The sequence below is a fragment of the Canis lupus genome, chromosome 4 (assembly GCF_003254725.2).
Source record: "Canis lupus dingo isolate Sandy chromosome 4, ASM325472v2, whole genome shotgun sequence".
NCBI lineage: Eukaryota > Metazoa > Chordata > Mammalia > Carnivora > Canidae > Canis > Canis lupus.
This window is the reverse complement of record NC_064246.1, coordinates 59,313,482-59,338,977: the sequence shown is the minus strand read 5'-3', so window position 1 is coordinate 59,338,977 and position 25,496 is coordinate 59,313,482. Positions and strand designations below refer to the sequence as shown.

Genomic DNA, 25,496 nt, shown 5'->3' with positions numbered 1-25,496 from the left:
GTGCCAGCTGCCTGCCCCTCTGTTTACTGTTCTGGGATGTGGCCCAGCCATAAAAAAGTGCGTAGGCTGCCTGCCTGCCTGCCCTTTGCTCCTGGGACACATGACAGCAACACATAGGTGGATCAAGTCCCCTCACGAGCTCTTGAAGGGCAGCAGGCACCTTCTCTCTCTCCTCCTGCTGGTGGCCTGGGAGACCTTGAAGCTTCCCTGAAGATGGTGGGCATCTAAGGCATGGGAGCAAGGTGGTGCCAGGGAAAGGACTATGGTTCCAAGAGCAGAGGAAGAGAGTTGGTGGGAGAGTGGTTGGCAGTGAATGGATATAGTTTTCTGAACTTCAAAAATATTTGCTGTGTGACCCTGGGTTAACTTCTTCCCCTCTCTGGGGCTCATTTCCTCATCTGTAACACTGAGGAGTTTGTTTACCAAAAAGAAATATGACTCAGCTCCAGAGAGTTTGGGAAGTCCTGCAGACTCAACCCTTCTGGGAGACTCACAGTGGTGCATTAACACATCAAAGGCTCTGACAAGTCCCACAGTAAAAAAAAAAAAAAAAAAAACCTTAAATTTTCTTTAATCCAGCATTCTCCATGCTTTGCTACCCAGGACCCCCCTACCGGCCAGCACCCCAGTGAACAACTCACAACTCGGGAGTGTGGGGATGCCGTGGGCTGGGGGGCCCTACTTCAGCCGTGACTCAACTTTGGGCAGTTAAGTTTCAGCGTCAGATGGCTTGGCCTCCAGTTTACTGCCTCTTGGCTCTGAGACTTCAGGCAAGTTACTTAGCTTCTCTGAGCTTTAGCCTCCTCATTTGTCAAATGGAAATAAGATCCTTGAACCTATCTCAGAATTATGTTTAGCACAGGGTAGGTGCTGTGTTTTAGCCACCTGCTCATGGGGCTGTTGCATCCCTAGTGTGAGATGTTGGCAGGCTTCCCTAATGTTCTATTTTCCTCCACTCCCCACCCTGGCCTCCCCAATGCTGAGGGTAGAGCGTGGCCCATCTGAGGCAGGACAAGCCTGTCCCCGGCCATAGGAAAACCTCTGTCTGGCTGGAAGTCAGTGGCCAGGCCTGGCAGGCTGGATAGGCTGTAGCTGCTGCCCACTTGTGAGGTGGGGGGGGGTTGGGGGGCCCCACAAGTTAGGTTGGTGATCACCTGTCAATTGGTCTCTGAATTTCAGTAAAAAGGAAACTTTTAACTCCAACAACTTCTAAGCAATGCCTTGGGCTGAGTAGTGAGCTCTCTATCACTCAGAGATTTCCACCAGGGCCTGGGGCATTGTGGCTCAGGAAAGGGACCCCTCATGTCCTATCAGACTCTGCAGCCAACCCAGGGCTAAAAGGTGTTCCAGCCTTCCCGTCAGGAATAGCTGCTGCCGCTTCTGTTGTGTGTGTAGTGATTTTATGCCGTCCTCCCCCAGGTGGCAGGCCCTGACCTGGTGCTGGAGACTGGGGGTCCAGACAAACGTCAGATATGGCTTGACCTGGTCCTCAAAGGCCCATGGTCTGGTCATGGCCTCTAGCAAATCGGAAGTATGCACATCAGCACTGTTTTTCATGCAATTTCCCCTGTAGCTCCCTAATGCCATGCCCAGAGCCTCAGTGTGTGGGGGAGCCAATCCCATCGATTGCCGAGAGATGGGTGTGGGCAGAGCAGAGACGGCCACAGCTCTACTCTAGGGGAGGACTCAGCCAGCATGAGGAACAGAGGAGGTCTTCTGCCGCCCAGGGTACATGTGTGTGCATGTGTGTGTAACGGGTTATGATGGGGGGCAGGAGGACTGCGGAGCTCCAAGGAAACCAGCCCGGCTCCAGGTGGATGAGGTGCCCACCAATGGGACGCAGAACCTGGGAGGACAGCAGGCCTAGGACAGGGCCGCTTTGGAGGGCAATCCTCTCCCAGCGTGGCTGTTCCGGAGCCACTTTCTCTGAATCATACCAGATGGACTAGCAGTCTGATTCCTCATTTTTCACAGTCGCCACTCGCTGGTGTAACAAAACACATGCTCTGCAGTGATAAAGTCTGAACGTTTTAGCAAATTAAAAATGTTTATTTATATGCACTTAAAAATATCTCCCTATATAATAAAAGGAAGTACATTTTCATCTAACACTTTCCTTAAATCAGCACACATCTCCATTCTGGTTTGATGTGAGACCAGGAGAAACAGAGAGAGAACGAGGGAGAGGTGGGAAGAGGGGGAAGGGAGATAGATTATTTACTGGTTAGGATTCCTAAGTGGTCATTCTGCCCAAAACTACACAAACTTCCTCTGGGATCAGGGAGCAGAGTCGGTGGTTGTAGCAACTGTCAAATGTGCTTGGTGGCTGATCTCATAGCCAGTTGTATGATAAGACTGGGGCCTACATGGGCAGGTTGGCTTACGTGGACAATATCTTCTAGAAAATAAAAAAAAAAAAAAAAAAAAAAAAAAAAAAAAAAATATCTTCTAGAAAATATTGGGGTTTTGTTTGTTTGATGAAGACCAGACTTTCCCACCAAGGGTTGTAGTGATAGGGCAGAGGATCTAGAGGGCAGAGCCTGTGCAGGGTCAGACTCCTAGATGCCAGGAGTAACCCCGCCTCTGCTTTACACAGTAGTTGTGCGGGTCCTGCCTGCCTATTCTGGGCCTCAGTGTACCCATCTGAAAAGTGTGAGCCTGGATCCATTTGCACTCACAGCCCCAGGGACTGCCAGGGATGTTCAGTGGTCACCCCATGACACGTTTGCTTGAGGAAGGCTAAAGATCCAGTCCTCTTCCCTCCCACTTCTGCAAGGCTGGCGGCTCCCCCCAGGGCTGAATCCGGGGGAAGCAGGCACAATGGGGAAGGGGCCATAAAGAGGCCAGTCTTCCAGGGCTCTTGAGCCAATGCCTCACCTCTAGTCCCTCTTCCTGTAGTTCTCTGGACCTTCCATAGGGTCTAATGATGGGGTTGTTGAGCACAGCTACAGCCTGTGCTGTAAGAGAACTGACAGGCCCTAAGGGAGGGGCAGGGGTGAGTCGTGCCTGGGTCTTCTTGGATTCAGGAGCCATGGGCTTCTCCCCTCTCCAAAGCCCAGAGATTCCGTGCTCTGTGTGACCTTGGGTATATGACTTCACTCCTCTGAGACAGTTTCCTCAGGTGCAAAACAGGGATGCACAAACCAGTCTTCCCAAGCTGTTGGAAAGAATCATAAGTTAGATATTGGATATAATCCTTCATCCAATGAACACAGTAGGGTTCCAAGAAGGCTTCTTCCATTCACATTCATGCCTAAAGGGCTCTTTCCTCCTGCATCTGGAGACCCCCTGGCCAGCCCTTTGAGGCCAGGTTTTTTTTTTTTTTTTTTTTTAAGATTTTATTTATTTATTGAGAGACACACAGAGAGAGGCAGAGACATAGGCAGAGGGAAAAGCAGGCTCCCTATGGGGAGCCCGATGTGGGACTTGATCCTGGACCCTGGGATCATGCCGTGAGCCAAAAGCAGATGCTCAACTACTGAGCCACCCAGGTGTTCTAAGGACATGCTTAAAGGAAGGAGCAGCTGGGTGGGACCTGGGGAGGAAAGGTGGGCCCAGGACCCAGCCAGGCCCTTTACCCAAGCCTGTACTCCCATATAAACCCCTCTTGCTTCCTTCTAGGCTCCAGGGGTACGAGAGACAACAGGCCCTTATACTCACTCTCCCCAATGGGTTGTGGCGGATGGTAGGGCAACCCACTATGTTCAGGCACTATGGCTTAGTGCCTGAACCGGGACACTGGAGTGAAAGGGGCATGATTTGTAATGCATATGCCAGATCCACTAGCATGTATGAGACCAATGGGCATGAACGCTCTAGCTAATAATTTCCCATCCTAGTCACAGGCTCACACAGACCCTCACAAGGCCCTGATAGGTCAGTCAGGCACAGCGTCCCTGATGGCTCATTTTAGAGATGTGAAATTATAACATTCCTGGGGTCATACTGCTGGTGGCTAAGAACCCGGGTGATCATGTAAGTCACAAGCCATCGCAACACGGTGACACTTGCCCTATCTGTTCTTGCCCAAACCTCCCTGTATCTCTTTCATCCCAGGGAAAGGAGAAATGTTCCAGACCACCCAGAAGGTCCATGAGGCCTGACTCTGTCACTGGTGTCACTCACTAGCTCTGTGACCTTGAGTGAGTAACTTAACCTCTTTGCTTCAGTTTGCCCATCTGTAAAATAAGGATGATACCATCTGTCCCTCCAGGTCACTGTGTTGAGACAATATGAACTGGCCCAGGATCTGGTACAATCAATATTGGTAGATTAGGACGATTGAATAAATACCTGATTCATGGCTGCTGTTCCTTTTGTTGGCAAGAGTGGGCAACTCATAGTCAGTGAATGTCAACTGAGCCCCTACTATGTGCCTTGCCCTGCACTACATGTTTTCTAGGCACAATCTCCCTGGATTCCTCACCTTATTGAAAGGGTGGTAAGATTCTTATCCCCATTTTCCAGATGAAAAGGCAGGGGGGGGGGGGGCGATCTTATTTAACGTGGGCAAGGTCACACAGCAAAGAGGAGGAGGCACTGGCTTGGCGGAACCAGGAGCGGGCTGTCAGTGTCCATGCACGTGGCCTGCCCTTCTCATTGCCCAATGGGAGAAAGGGGGGCCCAGAGAGGGCAGGTTACTTGCCCAAGGTCACGCAGGAGACGGTGGCCGAGGCCTCCAGACCTCCGAGGGTTCCCGTCGCGGACCCCCCTCCTCCTGCGCTCGGGCCCCTCCAATCCGCAGCTCTGCGTGCGGGGGCGCGCGCATCCCCCGGCTGTCGGTCCGTCAGCCCGTCTGTCTGGGTGTCTACGCGGGCGCAGCCGTGCACCCCTCCCCAGGCTCGGCGCTGCGCAGGGAGAGGCAGGGCGTCCGCAGCGCCCGGCCCGCGCCCCGCGCCCCGCGCCCCGCGCCCGCAGCCGCCAGACGGCAGCGCCTGCGCCCGCGCCCCCCCAGCCGGTGCGCGGGAGCCGCCGGGGCAAAGTGGGCGGCCGGCCGGCGGCGCGGTCTCCGGCTCGCTCGCTCGCTCTCGGCTCCGGGGGGAAGCCAAGCCGGGGAGCCCCGGCAGCCCGCCCTCCAAGATGAAGAAGCTCCAGGGAGCTCCCCAACGCAAGGTAGGGCACGAGGACGGGGGCGCACCTGAGGGAGGGGAGCAGAGGCCCGCCCCCATCCAGGCCCCGGGAGGGTCTGAGAGGGCGCCGGCCGGTCCCGGCTCGGGGCTGGGGGAGGCCGGGCTGAGCTAAGTCGCAAGGAGGGGCGGGGTCACGGCCTGCCGGGGGGTGGGGGTGGGGGTGGCGACGCGGCCGTCCCCATCTGGGGGTCGGGGTGTGGTGTGATGGGGCTGGGGCTCAGTGGGCCAGGCCCTTGAACAGGTGTCTGCACCCCCAGGAGGCACGGGGTAGGGGTGTCTGGGGCCGAGCACCCACCCTCTCCAGTACCCCAGCCGTTCCCCCCAGGGGCTGATTGGGGTCCGGGCTGTGAGCAGAGCTGAGCGCCAGCCTCTAGCTGGACTAATTTCGGGGGTGGGGGGCGGGGGGCGGGGAGCCGCCCTGGTGCTCCTGCGTGCGCTCTACCCTGAAGCAGCCTCGCAGAGCCAGCAGGGGGTCGCTGTCTTTCCTGCCCAGGCTTTTGCCCTGCGGGGGGGCCGCCACCTGCTTCCTGCCCATCCGCTTTAGCTCCCCCGCTAAGACCCCAGGCTGCCCATCAGCGGGGCTGGCCGGAGGCAAGGGCAGGGTGGGAAGAGAGGGAGACCCAAGGGATCTGGGGGTGGGGTGGAAGCTGGCATGAGAGAAGGGCCAGCTCTGTGCTTCTGGAGCCCTGGTGGAGCCCACAGCCCCTCCCCACCTCTCCTGTGGGGCTAGACCCCCCAGCCAAGTCGCCTGTGGGGGCGGGGCGTGGGCAGGGAGGAAGAGTATTGGGTCAAGTTTTCTCGCTTTTGGCTTAAAAGTACCAGTCCTAGCCAAGGAGTCAGAACTCCTGGGCACTATTTCTGCAGATACCACTTACCCTGAGACTTTGGGCAAGTCCATTCTCTAACCTGGACTATCATTTGATGATCCAGCTCCAGTATCAAGGCACCAAAGCAGGCCCCGCTGTTCCTGAGTGGGGCCTGGGGGATGTGGTGACCCCGCAGGGGCTGGTAGAGGCAGATGGGAGAAAGGACTCTGAGGGGCTGGTGTTATATTGACCACTTCCACCCCCATCCCCCTCCCTCCTGCCCCTCATTGGAGCCTTCTCCCCCACCCCGCCCCACCCTGCAGCTGGGCGGAGAACCACTGTGATAAGTGGGTCTTTTTTATTCGTTGACATGAGTGACTTCTTGGGGCTGTTTGTGGTCTCTTGGGTCTTCTTGGGTCCTGCTCCCCACTCTTTTCCATTCTCCTACTCTCTCCCCTTTCTCTCCCCACAAGAGCTGCTGTTCCTCACTGCCACAGGGCCACACCTTGTGTATAGCCACGTTCTGTGAAGCCTTACCTGGGAGCTGTGTCTTGTTATCCCCACTTTATAGACAAGGAGAAAACAGACATGGGGGATGCAGCTTGCTGCTTTCCCAAAGAGGGGCTGAGCAACCTAGGACCATCAGGGCAGGGTGGGGCCACCTGGCTTCAGTGTCCTCTCCCTTGGTCTCAAGGTGAAGGGGGCAGGGAGGGAGGAAATGCCAGGTATCAGCCAGGGAATAGCATTGTTCAGAGATGAGCCCTGGGCTCAAAGTCAGGGGTGTGGAATCTGGTTTTGCTCTGCCCTTATCTTGCTATTTGACCTTGGACTCATCCCTTCCCCTCCCTGAGACTCAGTTTCCTCATCTGCACAATGATGAAGTTGGACTCCAAATTTCTATTGTCTCTCTCATCCTGCAGAAGGTCTGAGAGCCTTGGCTTGGGGCAGGCTAACCTCTCCCAGAGCCTGCCACTGCTGGTGACCTACATCTGTTGGTCCCTAAACAGAGGGGGTGCAGGCCTGACAAACTCAGGATTACGTTCCTGCGTGACTCGGGATAGGCAGTGGGGAGTCGGAGGTGGGATCTTCACGCCCAGGCGGAAGTGTGAAGCGACTCACCAAGCTTCCAACGCTGCCCCATCGATTTGGTTACTTGTCTCCCAGGCAGTCCCATCCTCTCCATGTGCCAGCCTCCTGGGATTCGGCCCATGGTGGGCTTGGGGGTTCCAGGTGGTCTTGGGATTGGCTTATCTTTGGAGGACCCAGTCCCCTGTCCCTGGAGCAGGAGCAGGCTTCCCTCTGATTGGGGGAGGAGGGGGACAGAAAAGCTGGCAGCATCCTGCTCTTGGAACTCTTGTCACCATGGAAACAGAGAGCCGGGACTGCTCTGTGAGCAGAGAAAGGGCAGCAGCTTCTCAGGAGGGATCAGAGGAACCTCATTACTGGGCCCTCCTGCCAGCTGGCCTGACGGGGCTGGGGGGCTCACAGGGTGACCGGCCTGCCACACTACCCCGTCTCAGGGGCCGGTGTCAACTGGCTGCTCCTCCATCCCTCCCGGAGCTCACCTGGCAGGGAGTGATTCCAGGGGGCCCGTACTCACCCAGCCGGGGAGGAAAACTGTGGAAGCACAGTGCTAAGAGGGCTGGGGCAGGTTTCAGATAGGTCTGGGGGTTGCTGCTACCCTCAGCCCAGCATGTCTGAGATCACCACAAGCCCAATTACTGGAAAAGCAGCTTGTTCACGTTCGTTATCATCATCTCCAAGACACATAGTTATGCCAGGCTGTCCCTGTTATTACTGCCCTTCTGGCCAATAGCCAGCCTCAGGCAGGATTGTTACCATGGTCGCCACTGTCACCGAGAGCCAACCAAGACTGTTACCCCCAAACCCATCGCCTCACCCTGTCACCGCAGCTGGATGCCTCCAGTCCTATGACACCTGCACTCTCCTTCCACCTCTTTATCCCGGCAATGCTCACAGGACAAATGCCCGGCAAAACCCCCTCTGTCACCACCCAATTTGTGTGTGGACACCCACTTGGCTGGTGCCAGGAAGAGCAATTTTAGGGGAAAAAAATACCTGGTCAGTAGCTGATTCCCGAATCCCTGTGCTAGGAGCCAATCTGGTCTTCAACGGCTGTGAGTGTCTCTAGCTGAGGGTCTGGTGAAGCTTGCCTCACAGGCCATTAGAGCCAGAAGACTAATAGATGGACCTACATTTCTCAGAGTAAATCTCAGCATGCAAGCTTCTTAAAACCCTTTCCTTCAATAGAATTGCAGAACACTGTCTATTCTAATCCCCATTTAGATAGTCCCAGTGGGTATTGATGCATTAAAGGATCTGACAAGTCCTGCAACAAAGAAAACTGTTTTGCTTTGTGTTAATCCAGTGTTCCCCCAATTTCTTTGACTCAAGAAGAAGTCTTGAGCGTCTATGAACATCCCAAGGGATGAGTTTTTGGAAACACTGATCTATTAAATTCCCTCAGTTTCGAGATGGGGAAACTGAGGCCCAGAAAACTCTTCCCTCAAGTCACACCATGAAGTGGCACAGACTTGGGACTAGAATTGTAGTCTCCTGACTCCCAGTCCAGAGGTATCACTGTTTTCTCACCACTATTTCTCAGTAGAAGCAGGAGGGTCCTTTCTCCTTTCTCAGAACCGTGATGTAATTAGACAATGGGCTTCCTTTCTTTCTTTCTTTCTTTCTTTCTTTCTTTCTTTCTTTCTTTCTTTCTTTCTTTCTTTCTTTCTTCTTTTTTTAAGATTTTATTTATTTATTCATGAGAGACACAGAGAAAGGCAGAGACACAGCAGAGGGAGAAGCAGACTCCCTGCAGGGAGCCCCATGTAGGATTCCATCCCAGAACCCCAGGATCACTCCCTGAGCCCAAGGCAGACATTCAACCACTGAGCCTCCCAGGTTCCTGACAGTTGGCTTTCTTTGCAGTTCCGTCCTTCTCTGCCATGGGTTTGAATTTCAGAGGCAAGTGGGAAGGGCATGGCTGACCCTTTCTTCTGACCCATTCCAGGAGACACTTTGGGGAACTGCTCTCTGAATTTTAGGTAGTTGGCCTGGTGTCCTTGGGCTTCCTTGCTGGCCCTCAGCTTGAGCGGCTCACAGACGTCCTAACTCATCTGCCGGGCCAGCATTCTGAGCAGCTGGAGGAGAGCCTCCATTTCCCAGCCCCAGTCTGGAGGGAGAATGCCCAGTGGACTTCTCCACCCTCCTTGAATCGCAGGCAGGGATGTTAGGGACAGCTGGCTTCCGGTCCCCTCTGTGCATGCATCTCTCCTGCAGTGACAAGAAGATTAGGACTTTTGTGAGATAGATTGGAACTCAGTAGCCTCTTCCTGATGGTGAACTAAAATTCACAGTCCTCCATAGATCTCCTTGAGCCACCAGAGCATAAATCGAATTCCTCCCTTGGGGTAGCTTGTGTTCCCTCCAAGTCCTCTTCTATCTGTGCTAAGGGCCCCTACTTCTTCCCCTGTCCTCCTGTGACTGCTTCTTCTGAGCACCCTCCTGTCTGGCCATTTGCCCTGTAGACATGCTCCGAGCTATCTGTGTCTTTCTTAAAATACCATGCCTGGAATGGAATAGCAAAAGGCAGCCCTGGAGGTTGGACACTCGAGCTTCACCGCTGAGAAGCTCTGGGCTTGAGAACTAGCTCTCCACCAGCCAGCCTTGTAAAATCTCGGGTATGTCCTGACACCTCTTGGAGCCCCAGTGGTCCTCATGATTAAAATAGGACCCAGCAGCCTGGTTGGCTCACAGGTTTAGCGCTGCCTTCAGCCCAAGGCCTGATCCTGGAGACCCGGGATCGAGTCCCACATCAGGGTCCCTGCATGGAGCCTGCTTCTCCCTCTGCCTGTGTCTCTGCCTCTCTCTTCTCTCTGTGTTTCTCATGAATACATAAATAAAATCTTAAAAAACAAGCAAACCAGGACCAAGAGGTGCCTGGGTGGCTCAGCTGGTTAAGCATCTGCTTTAGGCTCAGGTCATGATCACAGGGTCCTGGGATGGTGCCCCTACATTGGGCTCTCTGCTCAGCAGGGAGTCTGCTTCTCCTTCTCCCTCTACTGCTCCTCCTCCCTCTACCCGTCCTTCCTGCTCATTCTCTCTCTCTCTCTCTCTCATGCTCTCTCTCTCTCTCTCTCTCAAATAAACAAATGAAGGAATGCCTGGGTGGCTCAGTGGTTGAGCACCTGCCTTTGGCTCTGGGCATGATCCCGTGGTCTGGGATCGAGTCCCACATTGGGCTCCTTGTGGGGAGCCTGCTTCTCCCTCTGCCTATGTCTCTGCCTCTTTCTGTGTGTCTCTCAGGAATAAATAGGTAAAATCTTTTAAATAAATAAATAAATAAATAAATAAATAAATAAATAAATAAATAAATAAAATCTTTAAAAAATAAAACAGCGCTTAAACAAGTACTTAGCTCAGTGTTGTTCTGAGAATGAAATCAGCATATAATAAGAGCTCAGTACATGGTAACCATTATTAAGATCATCGTCATCGTCATCAACATAGGACCTCCCTTGATTTGACCTCTGTGTCAACTGAACTAAGATCAAGCTGGCTTTCTTTGTGCCTGAGCCACCCTGCTGGCCTCATAAGTCTGTAGTGACCTGCAACCCCCAGGAGCTCCTATGTATAACGTGAAAGCCCAGGTCAGAGCACTTGATTTCCTCACCCAGGAGAGTATCTCCATATTCAGCTCTGTTTGATTTCATATTCTTATTTTGGATGTGGGGCGGGATGTGTCACAACCTGGCCTCTTCTTTCTCCCTCACCCCTTTGGTCTCTTTTACTGGCAGCCCATTACCCCAGACCTGCTGATGACCCCCAGTGACCAGGGCGATGTAGATCTGGATGTGGACTTTGCCGCAGACCGGGGCAACTGGACGGGCAAGCTGGACTTCCTGCTGTCCTGCATTGGCTACTGTGTGGGCCTGGGGAACGTCTGGCGGTTCCCCTACCGAGCCTACACCAACGGAGGAGGTAGGGGCCCAAAGGGCTGCTTGTGGGGCATCTAGGCTAGTAGGCCAAGGCTTGGGGTGGAGTGAGTTTTTCAGTGGCATTAGCCACCACCTCCTAGATGGCCTTGAGCGGAATTCACTGAAAGCAGTGAAATGGGGCTGGGAGAACCGAGCTCTCTCTGCCTTGTCTTTTTTCATCACCCCAACCCCTCCGCTCTCTCTCCCATGCCCAGAGTGGATTCCTACTCACCTCCCCCCACAAAGCCTGGGCCCTGAGTGATGGGCAGAGAAGCTGCCTCTGCTTCATGACAGCAGGCTGTACCTACCTGCCTGGCAGTGATCACTGTGCTCTCAAAGTTCTCCCATCCTTCCTCCTCCCCTACCCCCTTCAGGACCTCACTCCATCCGTCATTCCCACTTGTGAATCTTCGATCTGTCCTCCTCTTCTGGTTCCTTCCACTCCGACTGCAAACACCAAGTCCGTCCCACCTTAAACCAATCCTCTGTTGTCCCTGCTTTGCCATCAAGTGACTGATCTGAGTCTTGTTAACAATAGCTGGGGTTGAGCACTCACCATCTGCCAGCCCCAGGCTTGGTGCTCTCACTTAACCCTGATGACAACCCTCCTGGGCGGGTACGGTTGCCTTGATGTGACAGCCAGGGCTTGGAGAAGCCAGGTTCCTTGTCCAAGGTCACACGGTGGCCTACCCAACATTCCACCTCCAGGACTACTTTGTCCAGAGCCAGTGTGCTCCCACCACCCACCCTCGAAGCCTCCTTCCGTCTCTGCCAAACTCCTGGAAGAAGCACCTATTGGCAGAGCGACAGAAATAGTCCAAATAGGAGATGAGGCAAGGAAAAGATGAATTGCTGTGACCGGAAAGTGTGAGACTGGAGCTGGCCTCTGATGCTCTAGGAACTCCATAATGGCCACAGTCCTGTCTGCTCTCTCTCCCTTTCCCTGGCTCCCAATTCTGTTTCTCTCTCAGTGCTGACCTCATTTTTTCCTGGGGCCAGCTCCCTCCTTGCAGGTGGGGGAGGGGGTGGCCACAGACAACTCTACAATGACTTCATCCTCAGAGCTGTTCTCTCTGAGCGCGTCCATATAGGATCTCAGGGAAGGTGTCTTAACTGGCCTGGCTCCCAGAAGGGGTGGCTAGTAAGGGGCTAGCATGACCGACAGCCCTCCCAGAGCCTGGTGGGCAGTTTTCTAAAGGAGCTGGCTGCCAATTGGAGAAGCCAATGGGGAGGGGTGTGGGACACAGGGGACGACTGGTGGCAGCCGCCAGCACCTAAGGTGGCATGGCAGAGAGGACACAGGAAGGTAGATTGGGGCCAGATCCCGAGGGCGTTCGTTTCCTACTGAGGAGTTTGCACTTTCTCCGGCAGGGCATTCCCTCAAGTGTTCCTTCACTCACTCAGTGTTTGCTCTGAGCCCAGCCCTGCCCTGGGCACTGGGGCTGCAGAGGTGAGTAAAGCCCCGCCAGCCCCCTTAGCCCTCAGTGATCTGATATATATCAGTCCCAGTCCACAGGAGAAGGACTCCGTGGGGTCGCAGGTGTCTGCCATCAGGACGGGGGCGGGGCTGGGCCTCAGAGGAGCTGACCCACCTGAGACCTTGCCGACCACCCTCCTCCTCCTCCTCCTCCTCCTCCTCCTCCTCCTCCTCCTCCTCTTCCTCCTCCAGGCGCCTTCCTCGTGCCCTACTTCCTTATGCTGGCCATCTGTGGCATTCCTCTCTTCTTCCTTGAGCTCTCTCTGGGCCAGTTCTCCAGCCTGGGACCCCTGGCCGTCTGGAAAATCAGTCCCCTCTTCAAAGGTGAGGCCTCATAAGTCATGGCAGGGGTCCTGGCCTGGGGGAGGCAGGGAGGTTGCCCCCCATGCCTCAGCCTCTCTAGGCAGAGAGGGAAGCGAAGTCCACAGAGGGAGGATGGCTTCTGAGGCCCCACAGCCTGGCCCACAGGAAGGCCTGACCTGAGGGCAGCCCCCTCTCCCGCACGCCCAGGTGCCGGCGCGGCCATGCTGCTCATCGTAGGCCTGGTGGCCATCTACTACAACATGATCATCGCCTACGTCCTCTTCTACCTCTTTGCCTCCCTCACCAGCAACCTGCCCTGGGAGCACTGTGGCAACTGGTGGAACACGGACCTCTGTCTTGAGCATAGAGGCTCCAAGGGTGGCAATGGGGCCCTGCCCCTCAACCTCACCAGCACTGTCAGCCCCAGCGAGGAGTACTGGAGGTCAGGCCACTGCCGGCCCAGCAGCTGTCTGGGAGGGCCCCAAGCTGCCGGGGTGGGGGGTGATGACAGGGGCAGGAATGGGCCGGCATCCCCGGGGGGCTCAGCTTGTACCTGGAAGGCCGAATCCCGGTACTGGTGTTAGGTGGACTCTGGCTTCTAATCCCAGCTCTTCGCCGACCAGCCGTGTGACCTTGCGCAAAGTATTTGGCTTCTGATACTTTATCTTTGAAGTGGGTATGATAATAGTATTTCTGAGGGTCGTTGTGAGGCTTAAAGGAAGGAAGTATAAATTGTGCCACCAGCCTATTGGATAATCATGCTCAGTAAACACTGGCTGATAATCATGATGCTGATGACACCAGTAATAGTAACCTTGCTGGCCACAGCTTTACCCCATGCCCGTGGAGTGTGGCAGGGTGACCAGAGGACACTCAAATCTTCATCCCCCACAGCCGCTACGTTCTCCACATCCAAGGCAGCCAGGGCATTGGCAGTCCCGGGGAGATCCGCTGGAACCTCTGCCTCTGCCTGCTGCTTGCCTGGGTCATCGTGTTCCTCTGTATCCTCAAGGGTGTGAAGTCCTCGGGCAAGGTGAGCCCTGGGGGGTCCTAGAGGCCTGCGGGGCTGGGAGGGGTGAGGGCTTCCTGGAGGAGGCAGCAGGGCATGGACTGAGCCTGAGAGGATGAATTGGGAAGAGGTTGGGAGTGGGGGTGCGGGTGTGGGGGGTGGGAAGCACTGCTGGAAGAAAGATTTGGAGGTAAGGATGGATGGTGGCTAGGCTGGTTCACTGGTTCACTAGACTGGAAACTTGTCAAGGATGGCCCTCTCTGTTACTCAAGTTTGTATCCTAACCCAGTGCTTGGCACTTTGAAGAGGCTCTGCAAGTTGGCTTATTGGATGCTTGGAAGGTGGGTCTAGGTGTCGGTACAAGTGACTAGAGCCCATTTGGTCTGTTGGAAAGTCCAAAGGGTGTGCTTCAGGTACAGCTGGTCTAAGGATTCAATGGGTGTCATCAGGAATATGGTTTTCTGGGTCTCTCAGGAGTGCCTTCCTCCAGTTGGCTTCCTTCTCAGGCTTCATTCTCCATGAGGGTCCCCTTAGCAGCTTCAGGCTTCCATCTTACCTGCCTACCCAAGAGTTCTCTCTCTTGCCCCAGTTTTCAAAACCCCTAGAACTGAGTCTCACTGTGTAAGCAGGGTCATGTACCCATCCCTGAACCAGTCACTGTGTTCAGGAGGGTGGGGTGCTGTACTTGCCTGGGCCTCGTCATATGCCCATCCCCGGAGCTGGGAATGGAGTCAGCCCCAGCTAGGGAAAGTCAGAGGATTGGTATCTGAAGGAGACCAGCTGGATGCTAGGAAGACAAAACCACAGATGCCCACCTGATGTTATGAAGGGTGGAAAGGACCATGAAGCTGGCTTAGAAAGACTTGGAAGCCTTCTGAATGGTTTACTCAATCATTTATAAATTAGAACTTGTCCCTGTGCAAAGTGCTGAGAAGTGTCACCCACGAGGAGTGGCACCAAAAGAAAGACTTAGAAAGGTAGGGTAGAAACCAATGAGAAAGAGAGAAGTGATCAAGGTGCAAATCCGGGCAGTGGGGAGCTTGAGACCTGGTGGTGTTTACCGAGGAAGTACCTGGAGGTTTGGGAACAGATGGAGACAGGGTAGGGGGAACTTTGGGAATGTGCAGTGGCAGATGACCACACAGGATGGGTTGCATGGGCTGGGGCGGGGAGGGAATGAGCATATGGCAGGAGGAGAGTCTCATAAACCCTAGACAAGGCCTCTAGGCAAGGGCTGAGGGTGGCCTGGAGTGGGGCGCAGCAGAGCTGGAAACAGGATGGGTTGGGGACACCTCAGGAAGCAGTGACAGGGTTTTAATGAAGGATCTGTGTGTGGAGGGTGGGAGGCGGGGAGGGAAAGAGAAGCATCATAGATGATGGCTGTTCTCAGCTTGGCCTACCCAAAGGTTGAGGAGGCGAGTTAGGTAAGACGGGGATTTCTGGAAGAGGAACAGGGTAGAAGCAGGGTCCTCCCTGCCTGCCATCGCCACTTATCACATCTCAGGTGGTGTATTTCACGGCCACGTTCCCCTACCTCATCCTGCTCATGCTGCTGGTCCGAGGAGTCACGCTCCCAGGGGCCTGGAAGGGCATCCAGTTCTATCTCACCCCCCAGTTCCACCATCTGTTGTCTTCCAAGGTGAGGCTCTCGGGGCTGGGGCGCAGAGGGAGGGATCAGGCCTTAAGCCAGGGGGCAAAAGGAGGAGGGCCCCCTGGAGAAAAAGAGGGCAGCGGGTAGGAGTCCTCCGTGTGGTGGGCCCTTGGTACCACACTCTGTGCTCAACACTGTGTCTCTTTCATTTCTTATTCTTCTACTTCAGAAGTAGACATTATTACAAAAAAAAAAAAAAAAAAAAAAAAGTAGACCTTATTCTGGGGCGCCTGACCGGCCCAGTCAGAGGAACAAGTGACTCTTGATCTCAGGGTCATGAGTTTGAACCCCACATTGGATGTAAAGATTACTAAAAAAATAAACCTTAAAAAAAAAGTAGACATAAAAAACAAAAACGTAGACGTTATTCTCCCATTTTACAGGCAAAGAAACTGAGGCCCAAAAGAGTGATAAGCTTAAGGTCCCATGGCTAGGGAGTGGCAGAGCTGGAGTTCCAACCCAGATGTGTCTGACTCCAAACCCCAAGGAGGGCATTAGTAATGACAGAAACAGTACTGCTGACGGCTAACATTTCTTATTTGTTAAGGGATGAGTGCCTGACCCTGCCCTAGCACTTGGCACGTAGGTAGTCATGAATCCTTACTGCCACCCTATAAGGGAACTCCTCTTCCTATCCCTGCATTACAGAGGGAGGTCCCGAGGCTCAGAGAGGAGAGACCATACAGCCACAAAGGAGGGAATCACATTGAGGGCCCTCCAAATGCAAGGAGGAAGTAAAGGGGTTCCATGGGCTCGTTGTCAACATGGATCTACTGAGAATTTACATAAGACACGACTTCCTTCAGAATTGGACCCACCTTAGCGATCATCTAGATTCTGGATGGGGAAACTGAGGCCAGGAGAGGTTTTTTTTTTTTTCCTCCTGACCTACTCTGGGCCAGGCTCTTCACCACGCCGTTCCCTGGACCTGTTGGCTAGCTCCCGCCCCACCTCCTCCCTCCTCTTTCCTTGGCCCCCTGGATGTGGCTGTGGTGTGCCAGCCCCTTCGCTTTGCTCTCCCTCTGCATTCTTCCCTGCCACAGGTGTGGATCGAAGCTGCTCTTCAGATCTTCTACTCCCTGGGTGTGGGCTTCGGGGGTCTGCTCACCTTTGCCTCCTATAACACATTTCACCAGAACATCTACAGGTTAGTGCAGCCTGACAGACCCTGGGGCCGGAGCAGGGAGGAGAGAGGCTGGCCAGGGCAGGCCTTGCGGGGTGAAGGCAGGGCCCGCTCACTCCGGCCTGGGCTTGTGTGCCTGGACTTCCCCTGGCAGAGACACCTTCATCGTCACTCTGGGCAATGCCGTCACCAGCATCCTGGCTGGCTTCGCCATCTTCTCTGTGCTGGGCTACATGTCTCAGGAGCTGGGTGTGCCTGTGGACCAAGTGGCCAAAGCAGGTGGGCCGGCTGCCCAGCCCTGGTGGGTGAGGGTGTGTGTTGGGCACAGCTGGGGCTGGGCAGGGGGCACACGTGTGGACCTGCAAGGTTGTGGATGGCTGTGGCCAGTGTGTGTGTGGATGTGCGCACATGCAAAGGAACGTGTCTTACCTGGTCTCTGGGTGTGCAAGTGCAAAGGGTGTGGGTGGGCAACCTGTGTCTGCAGAGAAATGAATTTCTGTGCGAGATTGTCTTCTGTTTTGTTACATCTCAGCAACTCGCCTTGCTTGTCCAAATGAGTCATTTCCTGTGTCAAGATGTCTTGTGCCAGTGAATGGAGGGTTCAAGTGAGGATGTGAATCAGTGTCCTGTGCCAGTGGATGTGTCTAAGTATGTGTGGAGTGGGATTGTTTGTGTAAATGATGGTGTACATAAGTGTATTCAAATGAGGTTTCCTAGTGAGTCTTGTGTTTGTGCTCATTATTAATTCATTTATTTTATCACTCTGTGTTCATTGCACACCGGCAGTGTACTGGCCTGTGTCCTAGGAGTTAAGCGTTTCAAGTGTGCAGTCAGCGTGCATCTCTGGGTTTGTGACCCTAGTGTACCCAAGCGGGTGTAAGCGACCCTGTATGTTTGAGTGTGCCTACGGGGGCCTACCTCGTGCATGCCCCGGGCTGCTGACCCTTTCTGCCCTTGGCCCAGGCCCCGGCCTGGCCTTTGTCGTCTACCCACAGGCCATGACCATGCTGCCTCTGTCGCCCTTCTGGTCCTTCCTTTTCTTCTTTATGCTCCTGACTCTTGGCTTGGATAGCCAGGTGAGCCTTGTCTGTGCCGGCGTGCACCTTGCGGGGTGATGTGCATCTGGGTGTGTCCCTGTGTGATGTGTGTCTGTGTGTCCACACGTGATGTGTTATGTGTATGTGTGTGTCTGTGTGATGTGTGTATATCTGAGTGTGTGTGTGTCTGTGTGAGTTTGTGTGTCTGTGCACGTGTGTGTGTATGTGTGGTGGGGCAAGAATTCTGACACCTCCTTCTCTCCTCCCCAGTTTGCCTTCCTGGAGACCATCGTGACAGCTGTGACGGACGAGTTCCCATACTACCTGCGGCCCAAGAAGGCTGTGTTCTCGGGGCTCATCTGCGTGGCCATGTACCTGATGGGGCTGGTCCTCACCACCGATGTGAGTGCAGGGAGAGTGGGCAGCTGGTGGGGGAGGCAAGGCCAGGTGCCTGCAGCAATGTCTGTGACTACTCGCGGGGCCACCTGCTTCTTCCTCTTTGGGAGGAGGCTAGCCCACCCCAGGCTCTCTCCCCCCGAGGCAGCTTGGCCCTGTGGCCCAGAGTCCTGGCTTTGAAATAAAAGACCTGGCTTCAAGCCTGGCTCCTACACTTACTGAAGGACCTCAGGACAAGTGGCTTCACCTTCCTCAGCCTGTTTTCCCACCAATAAAGTGGGAGCCTACATCTAGGATCATTGTGAGGCTCCGATAAGATGATGTGTATAAAGGCTCAGTGGGTGGACAGTGGTCATGCTGTCATCATCTTGCCATCACCTGGCTGCTTCCTGCCCACTCCCTGCCTGGAGAAGGGGTTGCATGACGGAGCAAGACTGGGGTGAGGGAACCCCAGAGCTGTGACTTGTGTTCTAGGGAGGCATGTACTGGCTGGTGCTTCTGGATGACTACAGTGCCAGCTTCGGGCTAATGGTGGTAGTGATCACCACGTGCCTCGCCGTCACCCGGGTGTATGGTGAGAGGGGCCATGGGCTAGGGAGTTGAGGCTCCCCACAGTGGGAGGATGGGAGTCTACTGTGGAGCGCCCCCCTGCACTGGGTCCCTGCTCCCAAGGGCCAGCGTCTCCAGTGGGTGCAGTGGGGTGGAGGAGGGGCTGCTGGTGCTCGTGGGGGGTGCCAGTGGGGCCATGCTCCTGTCCTCCCCTGTGCAGGCATCCAGAGGTTCTGCCGAGACATCCACATGATGCTGGGCTTCAAGCCGGGCCTCTACTTCAGGGCCTGCTGGCTGTTCCTGTCCCCGGCCACACTCCTGGTAACGGGTGGGAAGGAGGGCTGCCGGCTGGGACCCAGGGCTGAGAGTAGGGTCCCCTCCTGGGTATTCAGGCTGGTAGGACTGCCCTGGCCCAGAGTGGACCTCTGTCGGGGCTGAGGGGTGGGTGGGCATGGGGATCTTGGTCTACTGCCCTCCCCCTTGATGCTCCCAGCTTTTGGGCTGGGCCTAGCCCCACGTTCCGTTAGCAAAACGAGTGGGGCTTTCTCAGGCCGCAGGGCCTTAGGGCTGGGGCTTTAGGCTGGTGTGTTGGTGCCTATCTGTGCTTCTCAGCCTTGGAATGGGAGTTCAGGCACAGGCTCTCTCAGGAACGGGGTGTTTCAGAGCTGGGCCGTCTCAGGCCTCACAAAGGCTCCAAGGATAGATGGTCTCAGGTTCTATACAGCTTAGGACAGGCTTGTCTCTGACACTGGGTGGCTCTGGGCTGAGCTCTCTCCAGCCTTCAGGTAGCTTAGACCTGGGTTATCCTAAGCTCCGGGGCCTTTCAGAAGCCCACCGTGATGTTGGGGCCCCCACCCACAGGCCCTGCTGGTGTATAGCATCGTCAAGTACCAGCCCTCAGAGTATGGCAGCTACCGCTTCCCAGCCTGGGCGGAGCTGCTGGGAATCCTGATGGGCCTGTTGTCCTGCCTCATGATCCCGGCCGGCATGCTGGTGGCTGTGCTTCGGGAGGAGGGCTCGCTCTGGGAGGTAAGTCTGCCCCGCCCTTGTCTGCCCGGCCCTCCTGCCCTGGGCCCACCTGCTAGAACAGAAAACATCTGCCCCAGCACCTTACCCAAGCCTCACGGGCTTTTCCAACCAGTAGCCTGAGCTATGAATCTTCTCAGACCTGCTTAGAAAGAGGTAGGCTCAGGGGGCTTAGGGTCCTTCCCCTGGCACCCATGGGGCATCTGAGGTGGGGGGAGCCCAATCCAAAGACCACAGATGTCAGCCAATGCCTGCATGTCTTGGGGAGAGGACAAGGGAATGGCCCAGGGTGCCACTGTGAGTGGGGCAGCGGTCAGGTCTTGAACTCTAGTCACCAGCCCAAAGCTACCCTATGGAACTCAGGGTCAGAAGGCAACATGGGGACCCCAGAAGGTGAGTTGTCACCCTTCTCTCTGCTTCAGTGCATGGGTGACCTGGGAATGGGCTGGTGGTGGGAGCCCTGCCCACACCAGGCTTTGTGAAGAAATCCAGAAAGCAGAGGATGCAAGTTGTCTGGGCATGGGGATCTGCAGGTCTCATCACAGGGGAGTGGGCCAGTCGATGTGCCATGATGCTGTGTGACCACTGCAATGCTCTGCACCTCTCTGAGCCTCACCACGCTCTGTACTTCTGAGGCCATGGGTGTGGCGTCCCTCCGCTGGGGAGAGGCCGTCACTGTGAGCAGAGCTGAGTGAGCCTCCTAGGGTCCAGAGAGAGCCTAGGGACCCCCCCCCACACACCCCATATATCCCATCAGGGGTATGCTGGAGCCAGCTGGTACTGGTTCATGAGAGCTAAGAGCTAAATATTCAGGGATGTTGTGAGCCAGTTGTTAAACCATTGGTTACTTGGAAATGACCTTGGCAGGGATATTTACACCACTGGAATTGGCTACAAGGCAAGCCTCCTGTGCCCCTCCACCCACTGCCCCCAGCCTGCCTGCCAGCACCCTAGTGCGCCCACTCCCCAGGCTGCTGCACTGCACCTCCGCTGGCCCTCACCCCACCTTCATATCTCCGCCTGGAAAGAGGCTCAGGGCAGAAGTGGGCTGTGGCGGCACCACCCAGACCACAGGGCAGTCCTGGGGTCCAGCCCTGCTCTGTGGACACAGAGCTGCTGTGTCACTGGGAGCTAACCCCTTGCCTTCTCCCAACCTTGGGAGCCCCACCTGTGCTACTAAGGGAAACTTGTCTCCTTGCCAGAGAAGCAAGGTGTCTGCAAAGGGAAGGAGGAGAGGGGTGTTGCCCAGGGTGGAGGTCCCCAACCCCCTGGACTCACAGTGCCCCAGCCTCGCTAAGCTTCCCTCCTGCCCTGCTGCCGCAGCCACCAACAGCCAGGTGGAGGGCCATGCTGTTGGGTGGTGAGCACTGCAGAGGAGTCCTTGGCCGGCTCCAAGTACCAGCTCCAGAGACCAGGGCTTCCAGCACTGACACATTAGGAGGAATCCTGGATCTGCCGTTTGCCAGCCGCGTGGCCTTAAGCAAGTTAATGCACCTCTCTGAAACTTGCTTTTCTCTGTCCTTAAAGTAAGGGTTGCTGTGAGAAGAAAAGAAGCTCATCAATGTAGTGAGGAATGGGAGGGGCAGGAAAGCAGAGCATTTTAAAAGTTTAGGATGGAGTCAGACCGCCCAGGTTCAAACCCCAGCATCACCACTTCTCAGCCGTGTGACCTTAGCCAAGTTCACTGACCTCGCTGAACTGTACTTGCGGATGCGATCTGTGGGGGTGGAGCGTGAAGGTCATAATGCCCCTGTCCCAGGGACACTGTAAGGATGAAGCAGCCCACACTTAGCACAGGGCTGGGACACGGTGAACGTGTTGTTCCCCACCAGGGATTCTCACGGGTGTGATTTTGCTCTCAGAAGCCATTTGGTAATGTCTGGAGGCATTTTGCTTGTCGTAAGAGGATAATGTGCACAGGGGATGCTACTGGCCCCCAGGGGCAAGAGAGCAGGGATGCCATTAAACATCCCCCAGTGCGCAGAGAGCTCTTACACAGGGACTCTCCGGCCCAAAATATCCAGAGCACTCAGGTCAAGAAGTGTTGGTCTAGGCTCTAGCATTCAATTGGAAACAAATCTAAGTCCTTGATCTCAGGGAGCTTGTGTTTTAGTGTGGGAGACAGACAATAAACAAGTACATAAAGATAGTGGTAAGTGCTATACTTTAATGATAATAAATAAAAAACTGAAACAAAAGCAAAGTTTAGGAATAGAGAATGGGGGAAGGTATTTTGGCCAGGGTGGCTGAGGAGACTTCTGTGAGGGGGTGACAGACACTTGGCGAAACCAACAAGATGATCTATGTGGATGTCTAAGGGGAGAGCATTTTAGGCAGAAGGACAATCAGTGCAAAGGCCCTGAGGCAGGAGAGGCTGGCATGTTTGAAGGTGGCAAGGAGGTTGACAAGACTGGATCAGTGGGTGCCGGTGGAAGAGTGGCAGGCGATGAGATCAGGGAGGTAGACAGAGGCCAGGACATGGAGGCTGTGGTAGGCACTTTGGGCCTTAGTCCAAGTGAAATGACAAGCCAGTGGCAGGTTTCTGAGCAGGGGGGTCACGTGCTCTACAACAGTAGCAGTTCAGTAAGTGTCACTATGCTTGGAGTATGGAGCCATGATAGACCCTGGGCTAAGGACACCGCACACATATTCCTCCTTGAATCTGCACACAGTAGGCTCCACTTAATGTTGGTCGTCTGTCCTCCTTGAAGGGTCTGGGGCTCTTCTCCCCTCAGGGCAGGCAGAGGGCTTTGGGAATGGTCTGGGAAGGGAGGAACCCTAGAACGTTCAGACTTAGTCATTATCTTAGTCACATCGCTCCTTCCATGGAAACTGGGGCTCGAGGGGGAAAGATCAGCCATCAGAGTCAGAGCGAGGCCAAATGTGAGACGCTTGGAGGGTCAGCGACAATCCCTGCCTCAGGCTCCCAGCTCCTGGCTCTTCCCCTAAGCTCCCAGCTGCTTAGGACTCAGCATTTAGGGGAAGGGACCCAGAGCGGGCTCCTGGATTGGCTGGCATGCAATCATAGCAGCACCACTTACCGGGCCCTAGCCTGTTCCCAGCGCCCTGCTAACTGCTCCGTCTCGGTGCCTCCTGACAACCCTGTGAGGGCATCATGATCCCCAAGTTACAGAGGAGGAAGTAGAGCACGGAAAGCTTAAATCCCATGGCCAGAGGCCACCCAGCTTGCAAGTGACAGAGCAGGACTCTCATCTGGGCAGGTGACTCATTCGCCTGGGGAGGTGCCACTGCCCTCGCCCCCCCGGGATCGTGGCAAGGGCTGACCAGGTGATGTGGTTAGGTCTCTGCGGGTGCCTGGCCCCCCGGAAGCACTCCGTGAGCGCCGGCCCTTCTCACCGCTGTCATTGCTCTGCCGCAGCGGCTCCAGCAGGCCAGCCGGCCGGCCATGGACTGGGGCCCGTCGCTGGAGGAGAACCGGACTGGCATGTACGTGGCCACGCTGGCGGGGAGCCAGTCGCCCAAGCCACTGATGGTGCACATGCGCAAGTACGGAGGCATCACCAGCTTTGAGAACACTGCCATCGAGGTGGACCGCGAGATCGCCGAGGAGGAGGAGTCTATGATGTGAGCCGGGAGGCAGGCGGACAGGAGGCCCCGCCGGCTGCAAAGGGTGGCCGTGCCCTGCGGGGTGCTGAGAGGCCCGCGGCAGAGGTTGCCACGGTGGGTCCCCAGTGCAAGTCCTTCCTTGTGGCCTCTGCCTCTCCTGTGTCTACCTTCTCCACACACGCACACAAACCCACTTGAAGCTCAGTCCTCATTCTGCAGGTGGATGAACTGTGGCCAGGGAGGAGGGACTTGCCCAAGGTCGCATGGCAGAGGGGACTGGACCCCAGGCCTCCTGGCCAACCAGCTCCCTTTCTTACCTGGAAGCTGGCATCGTTCTCGCCTCTCTGTTCAGGGCCCAGACTCCTCTCTTTTCTAGGGGAGCCTGCCCCACACACTTCAAACAGCCAGAATCCCGAGCTGGGCAGGGATGCTCGGGGTATGGCGAGGCCCACGAGGCCCCCCGGGCACCGAGGGTTCGCAGTGAAGTGAGAGAAAGAGCCTATGGGCTCCCATGCCAGGGCCAGGCTTCCTGAAGGTGGTGAGGTCTGAGGGCCCTGGACGATGGGAAATTGGGAGGAGGGCAGGGTGTGGAGGCCCCAGTGTAGCCCCTGGGCTCCCCACCACCACTTGGAGCCCAGGGCAGAGACCTGGGTATTACTAGGTTACAGCAGGGTCCAGGGGGCAATGTCGAATGAGGGGGAGGGGAGCAGGGGACAAGGGGGGGCAGGGGTTTGCATGATCTTGTCGCGCTTTAGATAGAATATCTTTCAGGGTCAGTGTGCAGGGTGGATTAGAGGGGACAGGGTGGCGGTGGGAGGCCCGTGGGGGGGCGGGAGAGAGGGGCTGGTGGCCTGAGGGGGTGGGGGTAGGGAAAGGAGGAGGTCCCCACACTTTTTTCCCCTCCAGAGAAACAGTTATTTTATTTTGACCCCACACTTCTAAGAAGGGCCCTCGGCTTCCCTCACTGGACCCCATGCCCTCGGGTGTAGGGAGCGCGGGCGTGATCAGGACAGAGGACCAAGTGGAGAGGTGGGCGTGAGGGGTCCTAGTCAGGCCCCAAAGCCCCTCCACTCCATTCTCCCTGTTCCGGTGGACCTCGCCGTCTCCTCTGGCTCCAGGCACTGCTGGGAAATTGGCCTTGGCCGGGGTCAGCCAGGGCGACCAGAAGGCTTGGAGGTGGTCTGCACACACGACATCTGTCCTGATGCTGCACACTCTGCTCGGGGGCGGGGGTCCCTGGGCCCAGGCATGAGGGTGGAGGCCAAGAGCCAAGGGCAGCCAGCACCTCAAGCCTGTGGCCAGAGGCCTTGGCATCTTCAGCCCCGGGCACAGGAGGGGCCGTCCTGGGGTCCCCCCTTCCCTGAGATGTGGAGCTTGCCAATGTGCCCGGGCGGGGCAGGGCACCCTCATGGGCCGCCTGCGCACCCCCTCCCTCCAGCCGTCTCCCCAGCCTGTCCGTGTTCTGTTGGTTTACTGTTAATAAACACCAATGAGGTCATCCTTCCTACCCCTTCTCCTGACTGCCGAGAACCGTGATGTGGGCAGCACTGGGGTTTCCAGCTTCTGTGGGACGGATGAGGGAACTGAGGCTCTGCTGTTCGCTTTCCTGGCTCTCCTGGCTTCTGACACTTGCTGTCCCATTTCTCTGTGGCCATGGTCGGTCAGGGGAGTGGGGTTGGGGAAAGGGGGGTGAAGACGAGGAAGCCCTCCAAGACAACTTAGCCCCCCATTATACATACAGACAAACTGAGGCCCTCCAAGGCAGGGAGGCCTTGCTCACAGGTACCCAGCGAGGCAGGCAGAGCGGAAGGCAAGCCCGGGCAGCTGACATTCCCCTTCCCAGCTGCAGCTGCTCCCAGCCTTACCCCAGGTGTAGCCGGGGCTGGGAGACCAGGGTAGGGAGGAGCCCCAAACCTCCCAGGCTGGAAGAATTTCCTGGTGCTCCCCACCCCCTCCTGGCAGGACCTTGCCACATAAAAGAGCCCCAGGGCCTTTCAAATGCAAGGCCCAGGTGTTTCAAGAAAGGCTTTGATTGGGGGTGAAGAGGAAGGGCTGCTGCATATTTTGGATATTAATAAATTTCCCCTAACAAAGGGCCGGGCCCCCTCCTGCCCCTCTTTGTTTGGGGCTTTGGGGCTCTAGATGGAGGGAAGCATGGGTTTGCTAATGTGCTGAGGATGCAAGAATGGACTTCCCAATTCAAGATGCCTCTTCCCACACCCTGGGGACAGGCTCCAACCAGGCTAGGGCTACCGGGCTGCTGGCTCAGGGGCCCCATCCCAGGAGGAAGCACTCTTCAGGCCCTCCTGGCTCTCTCTGGGACAGACCCCAGGCCATGGTCCTGTGAGGATCCCGCACTCAGCCTCTTGGCTGCAGCCTGGGGTCCTAGGGGTTGGAATGGGCGATCCCGGAAGCCTGGGCCTCTC

The 25,496-nt window shown here is 55.9% G+C and overlaps 1 protein-coding gene and 1 long non-coding RNA gene across 2 annotated transcripts; one reads left to right on the top strand and one right to left on the bottom strand.

The window, feature by feature from the left end:
- Positions 1–2,446: 2,446 nt before the first annotated feature.
- Positions 2,447–7,319, bottom strand: LOC118354607 (uncharacterized). The gene is made up of 3 exons (XR_004815470.2): positions 7,055–7,319; positions 6,005–6,134; positions 2,447–3,157 (listed from the first exon to the last, which is right to left on the bottom strand). It is a non-coding gene; the product is annotated as an uncharacterized LOC118354607 (long non-coding RNA).
- SLC6A7 (solute carrier family 6 member 7) lies at positions 4,952–24,577 on the top strand. Its single transcript, XM_025434738.3, has 14 exons — positions 4,952–5,112; positions 10,753–10,936; positions 12,602–12,733; positions 12,920–13,154; positions 13,607–13,745; positions 15,226–15,360; positions 16,416–16,519; positions 16,650–16,774; positions 17,459–17,571; positions 17,803–17,934; positions 18,403–18,502; positions 18,698–18,798; positions 19,339–19,506; positions 22,883–24,577. Exons 1-14 carry the CDS (start codon positions 5,080–5,082, stop codon positions 23,090–23,092), a joined length of 1,911 nt encoding a protein of 636 aa, XP_025290523.1. The 5' UTR covers positions 4,952–5,079; the 3' UTR covers positions 23,093–24,577.
- Positions 24,578–25,496: the final 919 nt, after the last annotated feature.